The sequence below is a fragment of the Histoplasma capsulatum genome, genomic scaffold (assembly GCF_000149585.1).
Source record: "Histoplasma capsulatum NAm1 scaffold_6 genomic scaffold, whole genome shotgun sequence".
Lineage (NCBI taxonomy): Eukaryota > Fungi > Ascomycota > Eurotiomycetes > Onygenales > Ajellomycetaceae > Histoplasma > Histoplasma mississippiense.
The window spans coordinates 1,878,141-1,895,773 of NW_001813977.1; the positions used below are offsets into that span (position 1 = coordinate 1,878,141).

Consider the following 17,633-nt stretch of genomic DNA (forward strand, 5'->3'; position numbering starts at 1 on the left):
AATTAACTATGTCGGTGAGGGTGAGGACTTTGGGTGGCCCCTCTGGTCGTCTATATACTCCCGGCGACCTTTCTCCTTATACAAGGGGAGCCTAGCGGATTGAAACATGGTTAGAAAGCTCCCTCCGTTCAAGTGCAAATCATGGTTACCGACACGTCGGCATTCATGCGGGTAGGTTGCCGAATATACGTCAAACTTCCCGTTTCCTCTACTTTTTATATTACAGTGTCGTCGACATAGGGGATATGTACTGTTCAGAGCTGTCTATATTGATTGTTGGTCCCAGAAAGCTTCTCAAAACCTGGTAATTCTATACACAAAAATAACCTGTAAATATACCAATGCGTTTGTATCTCACTTTACATAGTCAAAATATCATTTTTTAAAACAGGTCCTTGGATGCGAATATTCTCCTATTACATAGCTATCCCTCTGCAGTCCGCAATGGTATCTAGTTTATTGGGGCCCTAAACCTAAACCAAACCACTAGCTACTACATTGATAAATATATACATAACGAAAGAGAAGGAGAAAAAGAAAAGAAGAAAGAAAAAGAGAAAAAAAAAAAAAAGGAGAGTGAACACCCGCCCATGCATATGCATCAGGATAAAATCAAAAACTGCCGATTATGTCCAAAAACTAAACACGAAAAACTAGTGGTCTACCCTTTCACCCTCGCCTTCACGTTTGCCCTGGCCCTGAACCAGCTCATCAACTAACCGTTCATCCAGGTTTGCAATCAGGATTCACAACCCCTTTTTCCATAACCCCCCTCTCCCTCCTCGACTCAAGATACTCACCTCTCGCCCTCCTCTTCTCCGCACTCTTAACAGCCCTCCTGTGTCTCCTCCCCCTGACATGCACCTCCCATTGCTCATCCGACTGCACTGTAATCCCACATACGTCACATGTCGAACATTTGAACACAGTCCTCTGTCGGGCCCGTTCTTCCCCCTCCACCGCCCCAGCCGCCACGGAGCTCTGTAATTGCGTCTCAAACACTCTTTTCGCAGCTTCCGAAAGCTCCCGGGGATCCGGGCACTCTGCAACACCACGGGATAAAAACGACTCCACGACACGTTCAGCTGGCTCGCGCACGGCGCTCTGCCATGCGCTGGGATTGCTACAAGCGTCTGTCGAGTCGATAACGTATAGCTGCCGTGTAGCATGCGCGTCTGTTAGCGCATTCCATAACCGGCCTCTTATCCATCGTATCTGCTGGCGATAATAATGCCGCGTCGCAGACTTTATGGAGCTGAGACAGGATTGTTTTAAGTTGGAAAGTTGTTCGGGGTTTAGAATGCTAGTACTTGTGATAATACTAGCAGCATCGCTGACAATATCCACCGAGCCGGCTCCGTTGGCGTTGGCGGCTGATGTGGAGGCGGAAGACAAAAGTGCCTGGAAATATGGCTCCAACTCCTTAAAGCCTATAGATACCCAGACGCCACGCGTGCGGTCAATCTCAACTCCTTGTGCATGCTTCTCGTTAAGGTAGTTGAAAAGAGACTCCGCCTCTGCAACAAGGCCCTGTTCAGCCATGTTGTCAACTCGCTGGGAGAGGCGACGAGTTAGCTCGCCGTCTTCGGTGTGGACCCAAAATAGGAGTGTTGGAAAACGCAAATGGGAAGGTCCCACGCTGGCTGGCGATGGTCTAGTGGAGGTATTTTTCTCTACATATGATAAGTCGTGAAGGGATTGGTTGTCAAGGATGCTAGCAGCGTCTTTGAGCCTTTGCTGTTCCTGGTATATCTCTGACGCAGGTCTGCCAGTCTGTAGATATATCTCCAGGGAGCGGTATATCCTGCGAGTGTCATTAGGATGCCAACGACTCGCCATTACCGGATCCACTTCTCGTAGTTTCTGTAGTATCACTTCCGGAGCCGCATTCAGCATAGGAAATTTTTCAGACTGTGGAGTACTGTTACCATCCGCCACCATCCTCTCCTTGTCAGCATTACCACTTTCTTCATCATTCTCCCCATCTCCCAGGATAGCTTCCTTAAATAGCACGGCCTGCGTGTAATAATGTGTCCCACCAACAAGAACGGGTAGTTTTCCCCTGCCCCTGATCTCCTTAATAGTACGAAGACACTCCTTTTTGAAATGGCTTACGTGCCACGGCTCCTGGTCAAAACCTATGCACCCAAGAAGATGATGTGGGATGCCTTTACGTTCCTCAGTGGGAATCTGGTTGGTGATAATAGGCAGACCTTTGTACAGCTGCATGGCATCACCATTGATGATCTCGCCATTGAAGCGGGTGGCGAGGTCGACAGCAAGCTGTAAGACCCAATTAGTATACTGATTTTTTTCAAAATAGAATCACATTGTTAGACCTAAAAGTACGATTGCTGAGTTTATGGAATGAATACTATCCTGATCCATACCTGAGATTTGCCCGTGCCTGTCGCGCCGATGACGGCTATGAGGGGTTCCACGGGGACGCTAGAAGACATGCCCAGAGATCGGACGAGCCTGAGCATCGGATTCGAGATCGCTCATGTTTCAGTTCTTGAGATCGATCAGGAGGTATTCTCTGTGTTGAGGTCGGGTCAACTTAAAGAAAAGAAAAAAGATAGTCGGCCGTAATTAATGATGTATTTGACTGTACTTCGATTACAGCAAAAATACGTGCATAACAACTTGGAAGAGCTTCGCCTTTCATATAATATCTGTTTCTATAATATATAAGTTAATTAAAATAGCTAGGCGGACTTCGCAAGACAATACGACGCAATTTAGGCATTCCGAACAGAGCAATAGATCAGGCCATCCTTCAGTATGTGAAATACCCCGCCATATCTCTGATATCCTACCTATATTCTCTCATTTTACGGACATGCAAAGCCCTCATCCCCCTCGATTCCTTGTGCAAGAGCATCAATCTAAATAGAAAGAAACTTCACTAACCCTGGACCCTCAACAATCCTAAAACTCAGCATCAGCATTGAAGATAATACTCCTCGCGCCGCGCCCGCCCCACCCGCTCCTCTCCTCTCATGACGCCATCCGTTCCTAATACCTCTATCCAGGTCCGCAACCTCAGTTACAACTTCGCAGATGGCGCTGTTGGCCTGACTGATGTCTCTTTCGATCTCCCTAGCGGCAGTCGAACCCTATTAATTGGCGGTAAATATCCCCCCTGGTTCATACTGTTGTCTCTTCCCGATCCCGCACGCGCCCCCCCACGCAACCCCCCCCTTCGGCCTCATATACATAACTACAATGCCATAAATACATTATATAAACTAGCCATTGGACTTCAATTATTTGCTAACGACCCCACTCCGGCGGACATCCATAACACAGCCAACGGTGCCGGAAAATCTACCCTTCTCCGAGTCCTCTCCGGCAAACGTCTCGCACCCCACGGCACCGTCCAAATCGGCGGGGTAGACCCTTTCACCACAGGTCTCGAAAGCGTAACCTACCTGGGCGTGGAATGGGTTCTAAACCCAATAGTCCACACGGACATAGATGTGCCCACTCTCCTAGCCTCCGTTGGCGGTGACGCCTACCCAGATCGCCGCGACCAACTCATTCAAATCCTCGATATAGACCTCAACTGGCACATGCACGCAGTCTCAGATGGGGAACGCCGCCGTGTGCAACTTGCCATGGGTCTTTTGCGGCCCTGGACCCTCCTCTTACTGGATGAAATCACGATGGATCTGGATCTGTTGAGCCGGAGTGAGTTTCTGGGATTTCTGAAGCGGGAGACGGAGGAGAGGGAGTGTACGATTGTGTATGCTACGCATATCTTGGATAATCTTTCCAGGTGGCCGACGCACTTGGTACACATGCATTTAGGTCGGGTGATAGATTGGGGTCCCGTTGAGAAATTTCAGGTGGGCAGGCTGGCTTCGCCGTCGGAGGATAGTCGGTTGGGGGAGGTGGTGTTGGAGTGGTTGAAGAGGGATTTGAGGGAGCGAGGACCGCGCCCAGGTCTACCAGGAGAGGGAAAGAAGATCGCGGTTGAATTCTGAATGTGCAGCATAGAGGACATGTGCATTGCACTTCGTCATTTCATTTATGTATCATGGCGCATACCATGTTTTATTTGCATTCGGAACGTTTTGCGGAGCGAGTTCAACCACCATCAATTCATGATATGATGATGATATATTTGGGGTTTTGGGTTCTGATAACCGGTGAGGCGTTTGTCTGCAGCTTTATCAAGCGGGGCCTCAACGCCAAAGGATACACGCAAAAGATTCATATTCTTCATATCTCTATAGTCTATTTTGCGTGGTACAGTACATAACAACACATTCATTTATTCATATATTTACCCCAACATGTCCCCCTTGACTATGGTCACAGATCCGAAATCCGAATCACCCTCAGAGAACTATCCTCACTCGCAAGGGCAAGCTCGTATACTTCATTCACTTCTTTTCCTTCCACACCAACCGGCCTCCATGCCACCTGTGTGATTGCCTTCGACGGACACTCTAACGCTGGTAATGCCATCACCTCCCGAGCCTCCCCAAGCCCATCAATCGCAAATGCATGTACGCTAATCCGCCCTGTGTCCAAACCAACGGCAAGATAAATCCGATCTCCACCAATAACCATCGGTAGAATATCAATAGCCGTGACGGGACTGGGAAGCGAAATGGTACCTTTACACGTAAAAGACCCTCTCTGATCCTGACCCTGTTCCTGCATCCACAATTTCACAGTCTTATCCCGTCCCGCCGTCGCGAATGCCCTAGGTACACTCCTCTCCATAATTGGCGCCCAACTTGCACTCAAAATCATCCTCGCGTGAGCTCGCGGGTTTGCACACAACAATCTAAAATCATCTCTCTTCCCATCCCCACTGCCTTCCCGCCTCCAAACCGCCCACTGCCTATCCCTTCCCACGCTAACAAGAAACCTATCATCCGCCGAAAACCTCAAACAAGTAACGGTCAATGAATGTGCCGCCAACGGTGGCTTGATCTCATGCCATGTCGTCGCCGCCGCGTCATACAAGCGTATCACGGCATGGTCCAGCGAGCTGGCCTTGCAAGCTGAAGCGATGAGTGTGCCGTCGTGGCTAGTAGCCACAGCAGATATTTCGTAGCCGTGGCCATAGAGTTTTTCGTGCTCCGGCCAAAGTGTGTATTTTGAGAGATGGTCTTCAAGAGGTGGGTGGGGGAGGTGAAAGGGCAGAGGTTTCTGTGCTTGGTTTTGGGTCTGAGTCGGATTGGATAACGTCTCCTTCCACGTCGTCATCGAGATCTACGTCGTCGTCAGCGGCTTTGTTGGAGAGACCGAGGACTGGTATGTTGGCGGCTTCAGGCATGTCGGCTGGCTTCTCTCCGCCGGTGAAGCCGGTTAGCCTCTCGAGGAGGTTTGCGATTGCCTTCGTCTGGTTGAAGACTCGGAGCAGCTTTTCATCAGCGCCGGAAACGAAGCGCCATGGCCCCAATGAAGCGATGCAGTTAAGATCATAGCCATGGATCTGCGGGCGGGAAAATTCATGCCAAGAGTAACAACCGCCATCTTTATCGCCATGTTTCCATCTCGAATGTAGCCTCGTAGTCTGATCTGAACTAGTCGAGAGCAGGTATCCCCCATCCGTGGGCTCCCATTCAATCCCATTAACTGACCGTACATGGCCGGTAACAGCGATATTCTGTACCCACAAATCCATTTCGTTCTCATATTGCCAAAGCCGCCAGGAACCTGTGCGGCCTAGGCTGACCACCTTCTCACCACGGGGCGACCAGAGGCCAATCCAGAATCCACCGATGCTTCCTGTGGCAGTCGTAGATCCCTTTTGAGCGCTGATCTCACCCATCCGTGCGGCGGAGTACCAGACACCAGATACCGGGTCAGGCTCCCAGATGACGAGCGAGTTATCCGCTGAGGCAGAGAGGAGCTTTGGGTTTTTAGGGTCTGAATTCCACGCGACAGTGTATATCCAGTCCTCGTGGCCGAAAAGGAGAGCTTCAAAAGTAATCGAATACTTCGACCCGCTCGCCTCGAATTCATGCGCTTTGTTAGAAAGAGTCTTTTCCAGGTTCCGTGCCGATATTACCCCTTCATCATCAACTCCATTTCGAGCCGGGGCAACATCATCGCCTGCATGAATGCGCCAGAGACGAATGTATTTATCCTGACTTGCAGACGCAAGAAATAAATCAGGCAATTGCGATTGACTCTTCCCAGCATCAATATCCGTAAAAGCAAGAGACCTTACCCATGCTTCATGGCCCGTAAGGTTAGCTTTAAGTTCAAACTGATGTCCCTCCGCCTCTGTATCGCCTCTCCCTTCCTGCAGAACATATATCTGTATGGTGGTCCTCGTCCCACCCACAGCCAGGACTACAGATGGCGCAGACTCAGCACCCTTCTTCTTCCCCCCTTCCTTCCCATTAAGCACCCTTAATGCAAGCGTCAGCGCTAAATATCTCGGCCTCAGCGTGATCGTCTGTACCAATTGGCAGTCTATTGTAGGAGGAGCAGCACCAGCATCATCATCAGTGTTCCCTTTAATCTCTCTAAGTCTCCACACCCGCACTGTCCCATCCGCCGCACCGGATACAAACAGCTCAGACCCGCAGGTGACGGCGATACAATTTATCGAGCCTTCGTGGTCGTGGACAGTTGCAACTTGAGAAAATGAGGGTCGCGTAGAGGTTATAATAGACTTATCGTCCCGCCGCCGCCATACCCGTATCGTCCGATCTGTAGAGCCAGTGAGGAGAAAGTGAGAGGAACCACCATCTGAAGATTGAAGTGTGTAAAATTTGACCGCGTTGACTTCATCGGTATGGCCGGTCAACAGTTCATATACTCCTGTTTGATATTTATCCTATTCGCGCACCAAAAGGAAAAAAAGTTAACCACCAGAATATCTACTACATTACTATATTCATTGCGAATGACTCAAGTAGCGGGTAGTAAGGGCATACAGTAGGATTCCAGAGGGCAACATTGTTATTAGCACCGAAAGCGAGGATGCCCGTGTGTTTGTCCCAGTCTGCGGCACTGGGATGTCTGTTGCCGCCGACGGAGATGTATTCGGTGCGGGCGGTGAGGGTCGAGGGCGCCATGGCACTGCCAGCTGGATATTGGCTGCCTAGCAAATGATGATTTACTACTTATATTTCCATGTGTTTGTTGATTAGCTATTGTAGTTCGTTTGACTCGATTGGGCGTTGCGAATTTCGATCCAAACCTCCTTGCTGATAAGATAAGATTTTCCCAAAAAAAATATTGACTTCCCCGCACCAACATCAACGAATAATCTTACCACCTTAAGACCTATATTTACCTTAAGATTTCTCATAGATATACTCCTGAAATACATCAAAGCCATGGGCTCCATAGCAAGCCCGTCTCTCTCTTCTTCCTCCCAGCTCCTCACCATCACCGTTGAATTCACGTACGTTTCTACCCCAGTCTTGCTCTCCTCACCCACAAGCTAACATATACCCAAACGTGATCCTCGTACAGCGGCGGCCTGGAATCCATCTTCAATAATACACGGAAACACACACTCTCCATTCCCGCCACATATCCGTCCCCCTCTACCGGAGAGCCTGAGCCGACTTCCGTAGCCTCCCTCGTCCACTACCTGATAGAAAATGTCATGGAGGATACACGGCAGGAATTATTTGTGGTTGATGGGGCTGTGTAAGTTAGTTGTCAGGTGCAGGCGTCAGGGTTGTTATTGATATTGGGACTTTTGCTAATATATTGGCGGGATCAAATTCCTTATATATATGCCAACTTAGACGACCCGGGATCCTCGTCCTGATAAACGATGCCGACTGGGAATTAGAAGGGGAGGAGAAGTACCAGATTCAGCAGGGGGATAATATATTATTCGTTTCTACGTTGCACGGCGGGTAGCGAGCGAGGTAATTTATATCAATTTGTTGGAGTAAGAGGAGGGAATTGCTGTTTTGTTTATTCCTATTTTATAATAATCCAATCCAATCCAAATGAAACGAAACGAAACGACGGAGGGTTGGATAGTCGTTCAAACTGTCCAAGAAAGAAAGAAGAGAAGAGAAGAGAAGGAATATCCAGGTCAGACATCAGACTTCAGGCATGAGGCATCAGGCATAAAACAAAAGCGTGGAAAAGCCGGCCACAATATAGGTCGACATATGTCATAACTCAATAACTTTCATCATAACAAAGAAGGACACCCATATCAACAAGCTCTAAACCCTAAACAACATCCTCCGCATGATGTTGCAAAATCTTCTCTCCGTCTCGCGACGGCCTAAACCCAGCTGATGGAGTGGCTCCACGCGGGATGCCCAGCCCTGCGGTTCCGAGACCACTACCTTCAGCACCACCGCCATCGACATTACTATTCCTATTTTCGCATCCATCTAACCAGCCAGGCATCGGTGATACAACTCCACTCGGTGGAACAGGGATTTTGATACCCTCTGGTGACGCGGGGATAATCTCTGGCGGGAGATCAGGAATATGAATTCGGTTTGCCTTGTTGTTGTAGCTTGCTGGGATGATCTATATTTAACATTTAGATGGTACTCGTATAGAAATATTTGTTTATAGTATTGTCAGAATGGTTTAGAAAAAGAGCAAGTTGTTGCACATACCTCAATAATCTCATCGCGCGGAAATGACAGAAACGGAATGTCGGCCGCATTACACGCCATCAGATATCCATATAACACACGCAAGACACTCTCATGCGCAATGATGAGCAGGTCATTCCGCTCCCGTTCAAGTTCGAGAATAATCGGCTCAAGGCGCACTGCGAGGTCATGGTACGACTCGGCCCGCGGGTACCGATGATGATTATGGATCCAGCTCATGCTTCGCAACTTCGTCAGGATATTCCATCCGAATTCTCCTCTCGACATCTCTCACAAACACCCGGAATTCAGCTGGCTCATTTGTGACCGATGGCGTACTTTGTAGCCCAGTTTGAGCAGGAATTGAGCAGTCTCCACTGTCCGGCGCCGAGTGGATGTCCACACCATAAGTGGTTTCAACTCCGCATCGGTATCATCACCATCCTGGTTAATAATCTGCGCCTGCCTCTCTGATTCGCGATGTTGCAGCAATCGCTCCGTCATTTTACGCGCGTAGTCCAGGCCTTGTTCGGAGAGGGGTGCGTCTGCTTTGTAGGAGTCTGGGTCCCGGGAGGTTCCAGCCTGAATAGCTTTCCATGTCAGTCAAATTTGTATTTCAGGAGAAAAAGGGGGTTTAACGCTTACCCGCACGAAGTACGTATGCCGTGATTTGATGTGTAAATTGAGAAGGTAGAAAACGATCCGATGGTGCAAATAGCCGAATGTGCGGTTATTGATCATCATGCGCTCGCCGGCGTTGATCATCTATTTTGTGTCAATTTGATCTTCATTTTCCCGTATAGAAAACATATTAAGAGGTGGATGGAAAAAAGAGGGTAGTGTAATTGCCAACCTTGATATAATTTAGTTCCGGTTCATTCATAGTTTGAAACTGCGGTATCCGTGCCGAGATTCGCGCCAGATAGTCTTTCACAGCATCCTTCGGGTCCCAGCCGACGTACTGTCGTTGGGAAGAAAACTCAGCAAACTACACCAGGTGAAACATGGGAACATGTAATGACGCTACCACATACGTCCGGAGAAGATATCTTAACACTTAGCACATTTTCTTCGATTATTCTCTCATCATCACACAGCGATTCAATGAATAGCGTCTAAAATTCAAGTGGATGTTAGTACAGCTGTTCATCCGACAGGAGATGGATGGTGGCTTTTCAGGAACTTACGTCAATATCGTGCTTTGCGAATTCCTTAGCTAGCGATCGACGACCAGCAGCAATTGGATTCACAGCGTCGTAAATGGCAATCTGGCCATTTTCGTGCTTTAGAAAATGATAAATGTCTTCTCTACACTTTTTCACGATTTTTTGCCTGAGGAGGACGGACGAGGCGGATGCTGTGAAGTTTACATTGGTCAAAAAGGCCTATTTAGTGGCTCGAGTGATTAAAAATGGGAGTGTAAAACCAGGAATCAAAAGGAGGGTCCATAGATGTAGAGAGGCATCAAATCAATGATAGTTCCGCGTCAACTCACCGTTGACAAAAAAGTAATCATCCGGAACATCCTGACCAGGCCCAACAGTTGCTCGTCGATAGTCCCCTAGATGGAATATCCGCGTCTTCACACCGAGCCTATATATGTATTAAAACCCGCCATAATCTAAATTGATCCAGAAATAAATATAGATGCAACTACTAACCATCTCAGGTACCTCGCAAGAGCAACAGATATGTGTCTGTGGCCAAATTGGGATCAGTCAGCCCACTGGAATCCTTGAGAATCAATAAAAATAAAAAGGAAGAAGAAGGAAGGTAAACAGCGACAAACGTTTTACCCCTAGCTGGCAAGCCAACTGTGATTATTACTATACGCCCAGAGTGGAAGAGTCGACCAGACTCTGTGGTGTAGAGCTGAGCGGGGGCAAGCTCGCCCTTCTCTGGTAGATCATGGATGGCGTCGACATAGGTGCTAGACTTTTTCCGGAAGAGGGGAGAGGCTGCCACCACGTCCGCTGTTCTAATTAGCTAGTTAGAGAGCAGTAATTATAGAGCTGGTCGTGAAGAGGTACGTTAAGATAAATCATAGCGGTAGGGGATCTTACAGGAGTGTGTCCATTCTTGAAGCAGTGCGTATCCCGAGCTGAACAAGGGGAAGGGGAGAGGGCCTTGATCACTAATATCTGACAAAATATGCTTGAAGGCTGCAGCGGATGAAAAGTATATATATCTGCGTATATGTCATTTGATGGGATTTAAAGCAGGGTCCCAGAGAGAGTAAGTATATAGTGGTACCTAAGCTTCAAAGAGTACGGAGTAGCAACGAAAGCGTCCTTTATCCGCAGACGAGAACAACAACCAACGATAGCGACATTGCCGACAGACGCAGCAGACGCAACGTAGATTGTTCCCTGCCCGTCTACCTCTCTGTCTATATCTCGATTTCTTGTGTGTGTGTACTGCCTGAGATCTTGGGATGAAGTTGATCCGGAAGAGGAATGAGGAATGCCAAGCTTGATATGCCGATAATTTGACACTAGTCCCAAACCGTCCTAGCGTATCAAAATGTTCAATAATTTCCCGTCTAAGAACTTACAAAAAGATCGGTATCAACATCCTCCGTGTAAAGGTCTTTACATCTGCGAATAGCTTCATTGCTGCGGGCTGCCTTTACCACTGAGACACTCATATACATTCTGCCTCACACCCTCCTGTCTATTGTAGAGGCGGCCCTCGGATTCCCTCTCTTTTTTATCTGAAATTGAACCCTTCTTTTGATACCCATCAAAATGTCCGATGCCCTTGCTTTTCTCTCGGACAATCCTGTGACTGCCGCCCTCAAAGATGCATATAGCTCATTCTCCGCCCGGAGGCAAGCATTAGGCTTGCCCAATCCAGGAACCGTAGAAAATGTCGCCAGAGAAGTTCAGAAGGATGTCCTCCTAACCAACTTTATGTTCACAGGCCTCCGCGCCGACCTGACAAAAGTCTTTGGCATGTCTCCTCTCTTCCGCGTTTCCCACGCCTTCACAATGGGTTCGCAGCAAGGAACCCTTCCTCCATATACTTTTTCTTCTATGTTTGGATCCCCTAAGGTACGTACTGTGCATATTCCCAGTGCTTTCCACAGTTGCGTGTCGTATCGGAGTTCATATCTAACCGTGAAAAAAAAGGTCTTGTTGCAAGGAAACCTCGGCAATGATGGAGCTCTTGCTGCCGTAGCCAACTACAGATGGAATTCCGCATGGGTTACAAAAACGAACACGCAGATAATGTCAGGAAGTACGCAAGGCTTGATACAAATCGATAACGACTACACCGGCTCAGACTTCTCCGCTTCCCTTAAAGCCTTCAACCCATCGTACCTAGAAGGCGGACTAACCGGAATATTTGTCGGAAGCTATCTCCAATCTGTCACACCAAACCTGGCATTGGGACTCGAAGCAATATGGCAGCGACACGGCCTTGGCGTCTCGCCGGAAACCGCCGTGTCCTATTGTGCTAAGTACAAGGGCGATGATTGGATTGCCAGTGCCCAGCTTCAAGCTCAGGGCACTATCAGTGCCTCGTACTGGAAGAAGTTGTCTGAAAAGGTCGAGACTGGTGTTGATATGACCCTGAACTTCGCCCCCAATCCCTCGGGACTCATGGGTGACACCCGCAAGGAGGGCACCGCGACCGTCGGTGCCAAATACGAATTCAGAGCATCCACCTTCCGAGCTCAGGTTGATAGTTCTGGCAAGCTGAGTTGCCTCTTGGAAAAGCGCGTCGCAATGCCTATCTCTCTCACTTTTGCCGGAGAGATTGATCAAGTCAAGGTATGTTTCCTACGCGCCATGTAAAATAGAAACGGCAGTGAAAGAGAATATTCCAGCTAACAGAATTTCTTACCCAATAAACAGCAACAAGCCAAGCTTGGCCTCGCCGTCTCCTTCGAAATGGCCTCGGAAGAGCTGACGGAACAGCAAGAATCCGGAGAGATGCCCAATGTTCCCTCTCCGCCATTCTAAGCTTGCAAACTCCTATGCATCCCTGCAATTGCGTCAAATGAATGGCAAAGATACTGGACGACAAAAGCAAAACAGGAAAACTATATCCCAATTGCAACCCTCGACAGTCTCACCAACGACACTAACCCCAGCCTCACTTTTACCCACTACCAACCACCGAACCACCCTTCACACCTCCCACCACCATCCCAACCCTCTCCTTCCAATCCCGTGTTTTAGTAGCTCTATCTTATCTTCGCTGTTCGTCCCGTGAACACCATTTCTCATCTCTCATCCATATCTGGACCTATGTACGTCTACCCATCCTTCCTGAAACCATTAGCAGCACGTGGGTGACTGGCGCAGAGATGAAATCCTCCCGCTGTCAAAACATCTGATGATCGAGACCTTTGTTTTCCTCCGCTTCCTTGTTTCCTTTTTGTTATTTTTCCTTATCGTGTATATCCGAGATGGCTTGAATTAGCCTTTCTCTGGGGACGGTGGATTAGGGACTAGGGCAAACAAAATAAAGAGGACATATAATCCATTTCAAAATTTTCATTTCCATCTGTTCATTCTGACATTATATATATATACATATGATATACACCTATTTCTCACTTCCCCCTTTTTCCCCTATTCGTTTTGGATTTTTCTTTCGTCAGTTGGTATCCTTTCATTTCTTTCCCATGTTTAGTGTCGCCTCCGTGCGTACGTTAATGTATTTCTCACTTTTTGTGTTTGGGACATGCGCATCAAGCATCCGGTTTATTCCCATGATTCTTCTTCGTTCTGTCTTCGCTCTTGCCAGGCGACGTAGTTCTCTATTTTCCCATAACCTCCACATACATATTCCTTGATGCACATTGATCCCTTATGTCAACGGCCGGGGTTCCGTCTGAGTTTTTGAAAGAGTCCAAGTTTTGATCCACTCCCCCTTTCCCTGCTGTGAGTTCCTACTGACAGCCGACGCGGAAAACGATCTCATGCACAACATATCGGCTTCGTGGAACAAAAGAAATCTATCATCCCCCAACGCATTTTCCTTTTTTGCCCTCATTTGCATTGTGGTTCTATGCGGAAGATACGATGAGGTGCTTGGCGCGGGAAACGAAATGAGCAAGAACCTGTTTATGACATGTAAAGATACTATTAACTTACGCACCCCTCAAAAATTTAGGCAATGGGAATTAACAAAAACGAAAAAAAAAAAAAAAAATGACTAGCACTGAGAATTGTGGATCCAGTTTCGTAATAAATAAGGGTGCTTCAACAGTCGATGTTCTCGCGTAGATATTTGCACTTGATAACTGAGAGTTCATTCGCTGTAGGCTATTTCTGCGAGGAAATACCAGATATATACCATGGGAATGAGCAAATCAACACCCTTAATGGAGGCCTCAGGCCCTTTGCAACAAGGTATTAAGTTGTCAACCACATACCGCCATCTTGTATAAACCAACATAGCACGAAACGAAACCACGGAATTCCACTACCTACGGGCGACATAGCATCAATACTCCCCAAACGCAAAATAAAAGAAGAAACTCTCAAGCCGTAGTAAGAATATATGGGTAGGGAAGTACAAAAAAAACCTAGGAAAGGAAAAAAAAAAAAAAGGAAAATATTCCTAGGGCTGGATTTTTATTCACTTAACAGCCGATATATCCCTTCATTTGTTCTCCTTTTTGCTGTATATTTATTGCCCTCTGAAGTCAGTCAACTGAAATGCAGTATTACATTTTCCTCCGTCTACATGACTTAGGGTGTATATATATACAGAACTTCCCAGCTGCAACCAACCCGTTTCATGATATATATATTTGCATTTGTATATATCAGACTTGTCGAACCTGTGCTGTAACTGGCACAATATATGTGCATGGGGAGAACATTTAGATTACTTCTCTATATGATGTGACTTTGTATTAATCATATGTCCATTTGTGAAAGAGAGGGGGGATGGGGGAGGTAAAAAAAAAAATAATAATAATAATAAATAAATAAAAAAAATAAATAAAGAAAGAAAATATAATATAACATAATTAGACAAAAACTGAAAGACGCTCGTTGAATACAAGCGCCTCCATTTTCCTCACTTTAAGATAACCGAAATATGCAACCTCTAAACTATAGCTACTGCATGCATCCAGCAAGGCCATTTAAGCACGCCAACCTCCTAGCAATATCCCATGCACAGACGCGCAGGCCCCTTATCGATAGGCTTCCAGGCAATCCGTGAGCTCGGGCAGAATTATTTCAATTGGGGCCTGACGTGCATGCATGCAATCTGCATCCTACATTCTCGTCTCGGAATTGGAAGGAATAGGAGTAAGGAAATAGAGGGGGAAATATGGGAGGCGAAAGGAGAGGACCAAATAATGGGGGTTGGTAGGGCGAAGAGGAAGTGTACAGGCAAAATTCAAACGCAAGCCCAGGGGTAGTGTAGTCTTTCGATTCCCTTAGTGACTCTGGCTGGGCGGAGGAAAAAAAGTTGAAGTGAAAGCGAATACATTAATAAGAGGGGAGGGACCAGAAGTTGGTATCCAGGGGATATTATATTATACATATTATGCCCTTCCCCCGTCCCGATCAAAAAAAAGCGGTGTGGACTTCCCACTGATATGTTTGCTCGCAATATTGTCATATAAAGTCACTGAATGATACGAGTTTCTTCTCTAAACGGGACGTCTAGGTAGGGAGGCAGAAAGCAGAGAGATACAGAAAGTAAGAAAGCAAATGGGGAGGTTCGTCTGGAATTCTGTTTTATCTCCGAAGAATGTTGCCCGCGTCGAGCTACAGGTTGGATTTAAAATCCGACCTATATTGATACCTGAAGCACGAAATTTATACGGAATAAGGGGTTGATATGACGATGACGGTGACGATGGATGATGGTAAGAACGATGACGGAACCTGTGGTGATTGATTGGCCGGGATGGACGAGAGCAATTTTTATTTTCCCTTGGTGATCGCTTGGTTCTCTCAACCTGCCAGTACGGAGTACGTATGTTGTTATATGCTGTGAGCCAACCACTGCCTGAGTGGCAGTACAGCATGATGGAGATGAGCCAGTTACGTTGCCTCTGGAGCTGCCACTACCAATTAGATAGGGGAAAGGGATCGATAACGGCGGGCGGGCTGCATGATAATATAACTGTAGACGTGTCAGTATATAACTACACCAAGTGTTCGGAGAGGAATAAGGGACCGTCGTTTCTGCATGCTATTGCTGTTTTAATTTGCTCAGTTCTCCTTCTTAGACATGACGTAGATCTCGGCAGTTGTTTCATTTAGGGATGCTTTCTCTTCATCCTGAATGGAGTTAATCTGCTTTAAGGCGGCCAGGAGAACTTTCGCTGGTATGGTGAATGGCTTTCAGGGTTTAGTCGAATGATTGAATAACCCACCAACCTCATCAAACTCTCTATATCTACATATCATCAATCATCAGTCCACATATTCTGAATATCCCATATATAACTACCTACCTAGAAGCAGAAGATACATATACCTTTCCCAGTTTTATATCCTGTACTCCGCTGGGGCTCGCAAAAGGCTCAGGACAGTAGAGTTGACCCTCGGCTTGCCGCCAACTACTCAGCATTGTCCGTTCATTCCTTCCCATGCCCGTCAAGTGCTCAAGTGCCTTTCTTCGGCCATTTCATTGACAACAGCCACCCAGCCCAAGTTCCCAACGCACATATCGGCATGGGCGGCCCCTTATCACTTGCATCAATTATCGATGCCATACTTTATGGTATCTTCAGCTGTTGCTCCACTCAGCGCCAGGACCACTCAACGACATGAAAAGGGGCCAAAATGGGGGCAAGGGGAGAAGGTTCTGATAATGTCGACAACGAGGACTATTTTGTTATACCCAGATGTAATGAATGGATGAACATCTTCATGGGAAACGACGTTTTCTTTCTTTCTTTCTTTCTTTCTTTCTTTTTTTTTTTTTTTTTTTTAGTTTTCGAGAATTTTGAAACAGCTAAAGATATGTGAATGATTCCATTTGTGTCAAATTACACACAGAAAAGAAGAAAAAGAATTGATACAAGGGCAAGCATTTCGATCACTGAGCCAGAACGTTTTGAAACGCTGCAAAAACATAAATACCGCACAAAACAGCAGGAACTCGTACTATGTATGAATGTATGCAGGTTAGTTAACTCCGATCCTCGGCATATATATCATCAGCCAGAACTTCAACAGCAAGAATACCAGAATGCCAGCTACAAGCCTCTCCTGTCTCCTCCGCTCATCACTCCTGGAAAAGAACTGGAAGTGGAACGTTGGAGAGAGGTCATCTGCGTTGTCCTTCAAAGCCGGCGATTTTCATGCCTGAGTGCATGGGGACAGCTCTTTCAGCCCCCTTGTCCTCCCCAAGGAACTAGCCGAACAGCTGCAGTAGCTAGACGGATAAGTTAGGGGTCTAGGGAGAGCAAGCTGGGCAGAAGAGGGACAGTCGCAGCAAAGCTTTTCTAGCGATCTTGGTTTGAACGTTAGGAACTGGTGTGTCGGTGACATTTTTTTTTTGTTGCAACCTGGCGGACACCGTGGCAGCTTTTGCTTCCTGATAGCTATGGCCAATTTTTTGCAGGCATCTATTACTAGTAATCAGTGGTGGGCATTATTAATTAGTTAAATTCCGTAGGTATACCAGTATGGGTTTTCCAAAACAGATACATCCATGGATATAGAAGTTCCAAGTTAACGAACGGCCTTCGATCCATCAAAAACTGAAAGTGTATTATTATCTTGGTACGGGTGTGGAACATCCCAAGACCTGTAACTAAAGCTTGGATGGTTGAAGCACGGCTTCTCATCTGTTCCCAATTTCTTACTCAATCCTCTCAATTGAAAACCAGACAGAGCTCTCAGGGCAAACAAATGAAATCCCAGCATGGGAATATATAGCAATAATATAAAAAATGAACCGTCATCGTCATCGTCATCGCTATACCCTCTACCCATCAGCAGCAGCGTCAAGCTGCCCAAGCTGAGCTGCATAACCCGGCCCAAAGCAACCCTGGAAACCAACCAACCAACTATCTATATCTGCCCCTGTCGCCAGTCTCCCCATTTTATCAAGGCACACACCGTTTGCATAAATGACAATCAG

At 47.0% G+C, this 17,633-nt stretch overlaps 7 protein-coding genes across 7 annotated transcripts; 3 read left to right on the forward strand and 4 right to left on the reverse strand.

The window, feature by feature from the left end:
• Window positions 1-612: 612 nt before the first annotated feature.
• Window positions 613-1,542, reverse strand: HCAG_06876 (predicted protein; the record flags this gene model as incomplete). Its single annotated transcript, XM_001539221.1, has 2 exons — window positions 613-639; window positions 904-1,542. The coding sequence occupies 2 exons, from the start codon at window positions 1,540-1,542 to the stop codon at window positions 613-615; spliced, it is 666 nt and encodes a 221-aa protein (XP_001539271.1).
• Window positions 1,543-2,842: 1,300 nt separating this feature from the next.
• On the forward strand, window positions 2,843-3,989 carry HCAG_06877 (conserved hypothetical protein; the record flags this gene model as incomplete). Its single annotated transcript, XM_001539222.1, has 3 exons — window positions 2,843-2,872; window positions 3,036-3,132; window positions 3,313-3,989. The coding sequence occupies 3 exons, from the start codon at window positions 2,843-2,845 to the stop codon at window positions 3,987-3,989; spliced, it is 804 nt and encodes a 267-aa protein (XP_001539272.1).
• A 331-nt stretch (window positions 3,990-4,320) lies between these two features.
• HCAG_06878 (conserved hypothetical protein) lies at window positions 4,321-4,674 on the reverse strand (the record flags this gene model as incomplete). Its single annotated transcript, XM_001539223.1, has 1 exon — window positions 4,321-4,674. The coding sequence occupies one exon, from the start codon at window positions 4,672-4,674 to the stop codon at window positions 4,321-4,323; it is 354 nt and encodes a 117-aa protein (XP_001539273.1).
• A 457-nt stretch (window positions 4,675-5,131) lies between these two features.
• On the reverse strand, window positions 5,132-7,052 carry HCAG_06879 (conserved hypothetical protein; the record flags this gene model as incomplete). Its single annotated transcript, XM_001539224.1, has 2 exons — window positions 5,132-6,811; window positions 6,912-7,052. 2 exons carry the CDS (start codon window positions 7,050-7,052, stop codon window positions 5,132-5,134), a joined length of 1,821 nt encoding a protein of 606 aa, XP_001539274.1.
• Window positions 7,053-7,316: 264 nt separating this feature from the next.
• On the forward strand, window positions 7,317-7,854 carry HCAG_06880 (conserved hypothetical protein; the record flags this gene model as incomplete). The annotated part of the gene is made up of 3 exons (XM_001539225.1): window positions 7,317-7,384; window positions 7,456-7,635; window positions 7,737-7,854. 3 exons carry the CDS (start codon window positions 7,317-7,319, stop codon window positions 7,852-7,854), a joined length of 366 nt encoding a protein of 121 aa, XP_001539275.1.
• Window positions 7,855-8,178: 324 nt separating this feature from the next.
• HCAG_06881 (conserved hypothetical protein) lies at window positions 8,179-10,890 on the reverse strand (the record flags this gene model as incomplete). Its single annotated transcript, XM_001539226.1, has 11 exons — window positions 8,179-8,487; window positions 8,580-8,846; window positions 8,898-9,140; window positions 9,204-9,323; window positions 9,412-9,519; window positions 9,593-9,673; window positions 9,746-9,915; window positions 10,054-10,151; window positions 10,220-10,255; window positions 10,348-10,536; window positions 10,880-10,890. The coding sequence occupies 11 exons, from the start codon at window positions 10,888-10,890 to the stop codon at window positions 8,179-8,181; spliced, it is 1,632 nt and encodes a 543-aa protein (XP_001539276.1).
• A 415-nt stretch (window positions 10,891-11,305) lies between these two features.
• Window positions 11,306-12,526, forward strand: HCAG_06882 (mitochondrial import receptor subunit tom-40; the record flags this gene model as incomplete). The annotated part of the gene is made up of 3 exons (XM_001539227.1): window positions 11,306-11,611; window positions 11,690-12,334; window positions 12,419-12,526. The coding sequence occupies 3 exons, from the start codon at window positions 11,306-11,308 to the stop codon at window positions 12,524-12,526; spliced, it is 1,059 nt and encodes a 352-aa protein (XP_001539277.1).
• Between the last annotated feature and the right edge of the window lie 5,107 nt (window positions 12,527-17,633).